The sequence below is a fragment of the Morus notabilis genome, unplaced genomic scaffold (assembly GCF_000414095.1).
Source record: "Morus notabilis unplaced genomic scaffold, ASM41409v2 Scaffold2700, whole genome shotgun sequence".
NCBI classification, from domain to species: Eukaryota; Viridiplantae; Streptophyta; class Magnoliopsida; order Rosales; family Moraceae; genus Morus; species Morus notabilis.
Window position 1 is genome coordinate 1 of NW_010361023.1, and position 10,395 is coordinate 10,395.

The window sequence follows — 10,395 nt, forward strand, 5'->3', positions numbered from 1 at the left end:
TATATATATATATATATAGTAGAGTGATCTTAATTTGGCCACAGAATTCTGCTAATATTTGGAGTATTATACTAAATAACGTAGATAATAATTTAAGCACGTTAAATTAATCTTTTCTTGCCTTTTAAATAACGTAGATAGTAATATAACATATTAAAGACACAGTAACACTGAAACGAGTGCTCTATTTTATGCTCCTTTTTTTCTACCTCTTTTGGATTAAGATATCAGAAGAGCTCTTTTGACCACAGGACTGAATTGTATATCACAAACGCGTTGAATATTGAAATAAATAAATAAATAAATAAATAAATAAAAAAGGGTCTATCTATTAATTGTTTGTTGCTCACTTCCGCCATGAATTCTGATATGATCTCTAAGGCTCTAGCACTATCGTGTACATGATATATCATCTCGGAAAAAACAGAAAAAAGCGACAGACTTCTGAAAATAAGGATTTTTTTTTTACATAAAATAGTTAAACGAAACACAGTAACTTCCAAAAAAAAAACACAGTAACAACACTCAAGAATTATAAAAGGACAAGAAGGGTATGAATGACATAAACCGAAGAAAAATGGAAAAATAAATAAAAAGAACGACAACTACCAGAAGAAAACGACAATAAAATAGTTAAGCGGCAACAAACAATAAACATCTGTTTGACAACTTGAGAATTTTTAATTGTGATATATATATATATATATATACATATATATATATATATATTTAACGGGTCTTATCCTCAAATCATCTCTTTTAACTTTAGCTATAATTGACAGCAGTTTTGAATAAGAATAAAAGAAGAAGGAAAAAAGTAAGATCAACAAATTTTTGACAAGTAACTTTTAAAATGGGACCATTAAAAATTTTTAGGTCTTAATATTGATCTATTAAAAATTTTTAAGGCTAAATATTAACTTATTGAGTATTGAAATTTATTCTTTGAAGGTAAATAATTTAACAGATTATTATCTCCCTATTACACTTCACGGCAAAAGGTCTACTTAGATTGACTTAAAAAAAATTATTTTTAATTTATTTAGTCAAAAAATCACTTTTAAATCTATTTAAATGGTCAATTTTAAAGTGTTTTTAATTTTTTAAACACTTTTAGAATAAGTATCTCATTAATATTTATGAAAAAAGTATTTATAAAAAGTTTTTTATTTACATTTTTAACCTTTCATTTTTAAATAATAAATTAAATATCTCATTCATATCATTTTATTACATTATTTTTTACAATAAGAAGCACTTTTAACTTTTTTATATAAATAAGTTTAAATTTTTTTAAAATATTAAATATAAAAATATTTTCTGACGTATATTCAACTTACGAAATCTCAACCTAAAAACAAAAACAAAAACAAAAACAAAAACAAAAAAACCCAAGGAGTACTTCAATGAAAAAGAAGCAATGATGACTTAGTCTCGTGTATATTGAATGAGTCTTCCATTTGCCTATGTCCACCGATTATTAGTATATAGATTGAGGTACTTCACTAATCTTCCAGTATTCTTAATTAATTAGCTGCTCACCAAAGTTATACTTAGTCCAAAAATGGTGGCTCTCAACTTCCATGGAGCGCTGCTTATCTTGCAAGTAGGTCTACTTGTCCTGCTTATCACGACTCACTCGATTCTATCATCATCATCATCATCATCATCAGCAGCAGCCTTGCAAGGCTGCTCCGACCGATGCGGAGACGTCGAAATCCCGTACCCGTTCGGCATGTCGGAAAACTGTTTCCTCAATGACAATTTCTTCATCAATTGCAGCAAGTCGACCCCTATATACGGTGAAAATATAAGAGTCACCAACGTATCCACCGACCGTCACGAGATGACCATCATGCGGTACGTCGCCAAAGACTGCTTAAACGAGTCCGATGGACAAATGTGGTGGAACGAACCCTGGCTCAAGTTTCGCTCGCTCTCAATCTCCAGTTCCAAAAACAAGTTCGTCGTCCTCGGCTGCGACTCCTACGCCTACCTCACGGGTATTCACAAAGAGAACAGTTCCTTTTCCATGGGGTGCATGTCAATTTGTGAGGACAAGAACGACGTGCCTGACGATGGATCATGCTCCGGGATCGGGTGTTGTCAGGTAGACATACCCAAAGGGCTCAAGAATGCCACGATATTGGCGCGGAGCTTTGAAAACTATACCTACGTCAAAAAATTTAACCCCTGCACTTACGCCTTTGTAGTCGAACGCACCAAGTTCAATTTCTCCCGCAGTTTCCTTTGGAATTTCTCCGACACCGAAATGCCGGTGGTGGTTGATTGGGCGATAGATAATAAGACTAAGTGCGGCAGAGATAACACCATCATCGAGCTCACGCCCGACGGGCTGCAGTACTACTGCAAATGCAAGGAGGGCTACCGGGGAAACGCTTACCTCCCTGCTGGTTGCCAAACAGGTGTTATTTTATTGAACGATAAGAGTTATACTCTTAACTATATATTGTTACAATATAAATAGTTTGATCTACGTCTTAACTGCCGAAACTTTTGAAATCGATTGATTAACTAACGGCCTCTGCATTTACTAATATGTAAAGTATTTAAAAATTAAGTATACGGTTTGTAAAACGACACCTAAAATGAAAACTAGTACCAACTTGGTGATGTTTATAATATTGCACTAATGATTTATATATATCTTGTACATATATGTATAATTATTTCAGTGGTTTGCAGATATTGATGAATGTAACTCGGGCGTCCACAATTGTACCAAGGATCAGATCTGTGATAACACCCCAGGGAGTTTTACTTGCAAGGATCGGCACCGCCAATCTTATAGTCTGTTTTATAAGATTGTTATTGGTATGTAGTGTAGATCAATATACACATGTGATGTACCACATCTATCTTGCCTTGACATATTATTGGATATACATGTACATGCACATATAAAATGTGTATAAACATTTGCTTTGAGAGGATAACCCAAATGGATTATATAAGATTATTTATGCAGCAATTAAAATATTTGTCACTTGGGGTCAATTAGTGTTACCACTTACAGTCACGCTAGTACTTCTATCTAACTATGATAATTTATTTTTCGGTCACAAATATAGAGAAGAAGAATTTTGTAATAAATAACTACCACATTGATACTAATATTCGCGACTCTACACTACCAGATTTTCATTTAATTCCATTAAATTTGTTTATCTTTTTTTTATTATGATAACATATTTTGTTTATCTTCTTTTTATAATTATAATAAAATATTGATGTGATTAATGGTTTACCATATCGAGCTTGAATTAAACAATTACTGCAAGCAAGTAGTTTTTGCTTAGAACTTTAAAATTTCAATCCGATGGGGCTTTCTACTTTCTAGAGAAGGATTTTATAGGGATATTGCAGTTGAAAACTGTTGAGATGAAATCAATTTAATAACCACTTATAAATGTACAGGTGCTGCAATAGGCGTCATTGCCTTATTCATCTGTGTCCCTTGGCTGTATTTGGTTTTAAAGAAGAGGAAGCTAATCCAACTCAAAGAGAAGTTCTTTCGTCAGAATGGTGGCTTAATTTTACGACAGAAACTCTCTGGAGATCGAGATCAATACAACTCTAATGAGACGGCGAAAATATTCACTGAAGAAGAGCTGCTAAATGCGACCCTAAAATACGATGACTCAAGAATTATTGGCCAAGGAGGTTTTGGAACTGTCTACAAAGGCATTTTGCCAGATAATAGAATTGTTGCCATCAAGAAGTCCAAGCTTATGGACCAAAATCAAATCGAACAGTTCATAAACGAGGTAGTTGTTCTCTCCCAAATTAACCACAGGAATGTTGTCAAACTCTTGGGATGTTGTTTGGAAACTCAAGTTCCTTCACTTGTCTATGAATTTGTCCCTAATGGTACACTCTCAGACCACATACATGATAAGGAAAAATCATGTAAATTAGTTTGGGAAATTCGTCTAAGAATAGCTGCAGAAACTGCGGAGGTTTTGTCATATCTCCACTCGGCAGCCTCAACGCCAATCATTCACAGAGATGTGAAGCCTTCAAATATACTTGTAGACAACTACACTGCAAAAGTCTCCGATTTTGGAGCTTCTAGGTTGGTTCCTCAGGACCAAATTGAGTTGGCAACAATGGTGCAAGGTACTCTCGGATATTTAGACCCCGAGTACTTGCTCACCAACCAACTGACGGAAAAAAGCGATGTTTACAGCTTTGGAGTCGTTCTAGTGGAGCTATTAACAGGAAAGAAAGCGATATGTTTCGAGAGACCAGAAGCGGAGAGGAGTTTAGCTATGCATTTTCTGTCTTTAATGGGAAGGGATGAGTTGTCTGAGATAGTTGAGAGTGGTATTGTGAAAGAGGATTTTGGAAATAAAGAGCAAGTGGAGGAAGTTGCAAGGCTTGCAAGGAGGTGTTTGAATGTGAACGGAGAAGAGAGGCCTACAATGAAAGAAGTGGCAATGGAATTGGAAGGACTGAGAAGAATGGAAAAGCATCCATGGGCTAATCATGAGTACTTGGTGAAATTTGAAGAGACTGAATCTTTGCTTGCTCATGATCAGGCTTCCATATCTTATAAAGACATGGGTGAAACTAGTAGTGCCAATATTGCTTCTTATGATACTGTAAGGGACCAGTTCTTTATTGATTTCTGTGGTAGATGATTGGAATATTTGTGTGATTGTTCTACAATGAAACCTCTAGATGTATTTTTAGGCTTTCTTTTTCTTGTTTTCGTTTCTAGAAATATTGCATCTTTATTGAATGAAATGTATGATTGTATCCATTAGATAGTTCGAGTACGATTGAATATGAAACATTTTTATTTGTGTTTTCCTTTTCAATATAGTATTGATGGTTTTTTTTTTTAAATCTTTTTTCCTTTACCTGTTAACAGCGTTATTTATTATTATTATTTTTATGAAATCCTATGATTTCATCTATATATTTCATTGTAAAATAATTCTACAGATATTCCTACCATTTCCCACTGAAGTTAAGAAGTAATATTGAAATTACTAACGTCACTCATGTATTTACAGGATTGGAATTTTGAAGAGCAAGCAAACATTTATCTCTTTCAAAATTCACCAACTCATGATTAGAATATTCATCCTTGACCAGTTTTTTTTAATAGAAATTTCAACATAAAAAATTAAGTGGAACATTTTAAAATTGAACGGTTAAAATAAGAGTTTTAAAATATAAGAGATAAACTGAAAATAATATTAAAATTTAGGGTACCAGTGACCCATAAAACACTTAAAAAGCATTGAATTAAAATTAAAGGGAAACACCAATACGGAATAAGGCCATGCCAAGTTAGTAAGTATTAACAAGTTTTAAAATTGTTATGATGTTTGAAGGTTGCGCTTATTGTGGGATAAACATTACATCCGTATAAAGGTAAAGATGGAGGAAAAGTAGTATTGCGACGGTTTCTTTGAACTTTTAAGGCATGACGCGAAGTTCATGTGATTGTCTTCACGAAATTTTACTAATTCATTGTCAATCTTATGGCTCCTCTAGAAACTGCTAAAAGGAATATTAAAATTCAGGGACTAATTGACCAAGAAAGGGTGAAAGACCAAATTTTCCTCCAGAAACCACTTTACTAGTTATGTTGTCACCATAAAGAGGGTGGCTTTGTTTCAACTTAGTGGAAAAATGAAACTTCGATTTAAGATGCTACGAAATCATATGATTTCCTTAAGTTTGCAGGACTATTCATTCTCTTAATGATATAATGAATGGCTAGTGTCTTGATGTTTTGACTTGTTCATCAGAGTCAAATTGGCCCATCGATGTAAAGTTTCATGAGACTTGTACCCTTTACTTGTAGCATGACTGAAAGAGTGCTAAAAGCTCCGAGTTTTTGTTGCAGAATTGGTATCAGACTGTTTAAAGTGTTGCGCAGAAGATTCTGATGATTCTACAAGCAAGGTATGCATGACTTATCACATAACCATTTGGAAGTTGATAACATGCTTTAGTTCTAAATCTGGTTGTTCTTGAGACTAACATTTTGAATATGATATTACTATCACTTTTTTGTTTTTCTCATATTTTGTATGGGATTATTTTATCTTATACTTTATTTCAAGAAGGAAAGAAAGAAAGAATTGCCTAAGGAAAAACTATTTTGTACTTCAGATTACCTATTCTGGTGCCATATTGGAGGTCTGCATGAGGATACTGGTTTTCTATCCTGAAATTGTTGGTTTCCTTGAAGAAGAGAAGGATCGGTTCCCTTCAGTTAAAGTACAATACCTTTTCAATTCACCACCCAAATTGATCATGCTCGACGATGCCGGCCAATACAAGGAAACAATTAGGTAAGAATTTCCAAATCAGTTACAAAAGAAACAGAAATTTATTGATTCAAGAAAAAGTAAGCTTGTAGAGAGATTCTTCTGTGGCTCTAAAGCTTCACAATCACATACCAAAAAAAAAAAAACAAAAACAAAAACAAAACAAACAAACAAAGCATGTAAAAAAGAGAGGGAGAATAACTTTAGAAGTTGTCTTTTGTTTTTCAATTTGGATGAGAATGGAATGTGTTAGATCTTAATGTTACGCCTGATGTCCCAAATGACGTTGGAATACTGTCTGGGACACTAATTACTCAGTTTACTCTACCGATTAAATTAAACAACGTGGGAAAACCAATATTACAGAAAATAAATGAACACATAATATGATATCGTAATTCGGTGCGCACACCTACTCTGTGGGGTCACGCCCATATAGTAAACAGTTTCACTATGTTCCAGAAATTACAAACACCGGACGGACTTATTCACTCAAGGACTCCCTCCTAGACAATGACGCCGCTGTGACAAATCTCCACTGTGATTGTTTAGCGTGCACCACACGTCTTCTAAACTGCACGGCGAACTCCCTTCGTCCGACAGAGCTTCCTCCCGAAAGTAACAAATCCCTCTCCCGAATGACGATCTCAATAACGCACTAGGCTCACAAAAACTCACAGACATTTCTCTGAATATTTTCTCAATAATAAGCTCTCAAATTCACAGATTTTTCCTCTGGAGATATTCAATTAAGTCCATACTCATATACTCTGAAACAAAGCCTTTAAATAAAGTCACGAGAATCTCATTCAAATCCACTCTCGATAAGATCTCTATTATCTTCATGATTCTCTCTCCTAGATGGGCTCCAAAATATCTTCACATTATCTTCTCAATCTCCAATTCAAATAATGCAGCAAACTTTCAAATCTCCAATTTTGAACAACTTCATTATCTCCACGTAAATGCCCATCAAAAACATCCACGCACAAATATATATATATATATATATATATAAAGCACTTGCTTTTGAACTTCAAATATCAAATGGATTGCACATTCATTTGTAAGACATGTAACTCCATTGACTCCATCTTCCATATGATCTTCAATAACACTTTTCAATTTTAAATTCGGATTGTACATCAAATTCAACAAATCCAAATTAATGCCAACATCAATTCCCACAAGTTGGATGAACTGCAAATATCAAAACCATATATCCTTATCTCTTTTTAAAATCTCATTTAAATTCAAATAACTAATGCATTATCTTCCTTTGACTAAGGCCTTATCCTTATCTCTCCAAATCTGATTCTGAATCTTCTTCTGCAATACGTAATCTTCTTGAACCTATTTTTTTGAATTTTTACACGATTGCCAATAAATTGCCAACTAATAAAAATACCTAACAGAATGCAGAATTTTTTTTGAGCTTTAGGCTCGTGTGGTCTAAGGCTAGATTGAAATTATATAAATAGTTTCTCTAGCTTTCTGAAAAAGATTATAATGCTGAACCAAAAGAGAATCAGAGGAGAGGAGAGAAATAGAGGAAAAGAGGGAAGTAGTGAGAGATAGAGAGAGAGAGTCTATATGTAGTCAGTTAATACTCATCAAGTCTGCCCAGATGTTCTACATGGCGGCATTTTATAATGAGAAGGAAAGCCTCTTCTAGAAGCCAAGCAAACATTACCTAGAGATAAAACATGATAACAATATAGTACATAGCCTGTGGTCCATCTTTTTACGCCTAGTGTTAGTTTTCAATTATTTTTTTGGTCATATCCATTAGATTATGTTTTACATTTGTTATGGTTAGTGAGTTTGAACCCTATTTCTATCAAAACTCATCGAAGAAAAACTTAATGGCCTGTTGCAGGATCGACAACTGGAAATGCGAACATATACTGCAGTTCCTAATACAAAAGGTCAAGCGTACTTCGGCATACTGAGAGTCGTCTTCAAAACTTGATGACATTTGATCCATCACGGCCTCAATCCTTTCTTGTTATTGATAAGGGGGAAGATTTGCGGTAGAAGTAACTTTTGGACGGGCTTAAAATACTTAAAAATCATAAAATCCATAAAAAATCACAAATATATACATGAAAGACCACAAAATTCTTACAAAATTCAATGAAATGCACAAAAGCACAAGTATAATTTTATTCAGTACATAAAATTTAAATGATGTCAATGTGGTATATTTTATAATAATTTTAATATCTACGGTAAAAGTCAAACCAACCTTAAAAACTATGGTATATTGCTTAAATATCTCATAAAACATTGGTGTTAATTCCCCATTAGTTTCTATTAGGATCTAAAACTAAGCCTCTTTTGGTTTGCTGGTTTGAATTTTATTGATTTGAACATAAAAATTCAAACTGTGTGATTTAAATTATAGTTCGAATTGGCACTTGGATGTGCAATTATAATTTTAATTTGAATATGGAATAAAATTTGAATTTGTATTTGATAGGTGTGAAAAGCATAAATAGTGAACACCTGTTTACTATTTAAAAATAGTTTGAATGGTTGAACTTAAGGAGGAAACTAAACTCTAAGAGTCTATTTAATTTATGCGTTTAAACCAGTGATTCTTGATTTTGGCATTTGAAATTTAAATTTTTTTGTGAGAAAAATAATGTAGCAAAATAAAAAAATATGATTTTTAACGCAACAAACAAATGAGCTTTAATATTTTAACTCAGTTTAAATAGAGAATATAATTCAGACTGCATATTTATTAAATATGAGTTTAACTGTGTTTACTGTTCAAATTAAATTGAATGGAATTAAATTAGTGAAATAAACAGGAGTTAAATTAACATATATAATACTAGAATAATTCTAATTCAGAGCTTTGTTGAACGCTCTAAAAAGTGGAACCCAAGCAGCTACTATTCAATTGAGCCCGTTTTAAAATAAAAGGGGTAATTTGGTCTCTTAATAATTACCATGAATAAATTTTTAATTCCTGTGAATTCTAGAAATAAACCCCTCAAAAAAAAAAAAAAATTCCTTCTTTCTTCTTCTACATACACACTTTCAGACGAGACTCGCACATATATATCAAGTTCACATTTATGATCTTTCACACTTGCAAACGCAACCTCCCGCATATACCAGGCGAGGAAGCCTCAAACACATTATATATGTTACTTTTGCCATTCATTTGTAATGATATAATTTATTGAATGATTATTTAGCTAATTTCAATGTTAAGCTACTCCTCCTAAGAATTTGGGCATAATCCAAAAATAAATTTGATAAGTTGAGGGTGAATGTGTGTTTGAGAAAACTGTTTTTGAACAATAATAAAAAAAACACGAAGAAATCAATCGAATATGATATTTTAAAATTCTTTCTAAACTATCAAGGTCATTCTCATGTTGTCATATAAAATAATTATCAAAGACTAAACTCGACAAATTGATACTAAAAAAGATCTCACAGAAAATAAACCAAAAGAGGTCCATTTATGGGAGACAATTAATTAGTTATGGTTGAGACCAATTCTATTACTTGGCCTTTTAACAAAAATAATGAACTTGATAATAATACATTAATATAAATAAAAATATGATGAATAGTGAACGTTAAAATTATTATTTTACATCTCATTTTTTTGTCAAACTTTTTCACTCATCTTTTCTTCTCAAAGTTAGAAGGATTAAAAATTGGTAGGTCCTATGAATTTTTATTTTCCTTCATTCCTCATTTTTTTCCTACTAAACAATCTAAAATTCTATTTTCCTCTACAAAATCCATCATCTATTTTCTTTCCTCTCTCTTTTTCACCCTACCAAACAGTGTTTAAAATATTGTATAACGAACAATATTATATCATGACATTTAAAATATTTAATAAAATATTTTCAACCGTTTTTAATTTTCGTGTTTTAATATTTGAATCTTTAAATGACATACTATAACGTGATTGGTTAGATTAAAAAGTTTACATAATAGTTGTTGTAAAACGTGAAAACGATAGGTGCATTTAGAATTGGTTTAAAAATGATTTTGTCTTTAATAAAAAATAAAAATGAGATTGTTTTAAAAATTATTTTGGGACCGATTC

At 32.5% G+C, this 10,395-nt stretch overlaps 1 protein-coding gene and 1 pseudogene across 1 annotated transcript; both read left to right on the forward strand.

Moving 5' to 3' along the window:
- Positions 1-1,564: 1,564 nt before the first annotated feature.
- LOC21384303 lies at positions 1,565-4,664 on the forward strand (annotated as a pseudogene).
- Positions 4,665-5,862: 1,198 nt separating this feature from the next.
- LOC112091585 lies at positions 5,863-8,263 on the forward strand (the record flags this gene model as incomplete). Its single annotated transcript, XM_024165613.1, has 3 exons — positions 5,863-5,943; positions 6,154-6,335; positions 8,191-8,263. Coding segments are annotated over 3 exons (336 nt in total), but the record flags the coding sequence as incomplete, so codon positions are not given.
- Between the last annotated feature and the right edge of the window lie 2,132 nt (positions 8,264-10,395).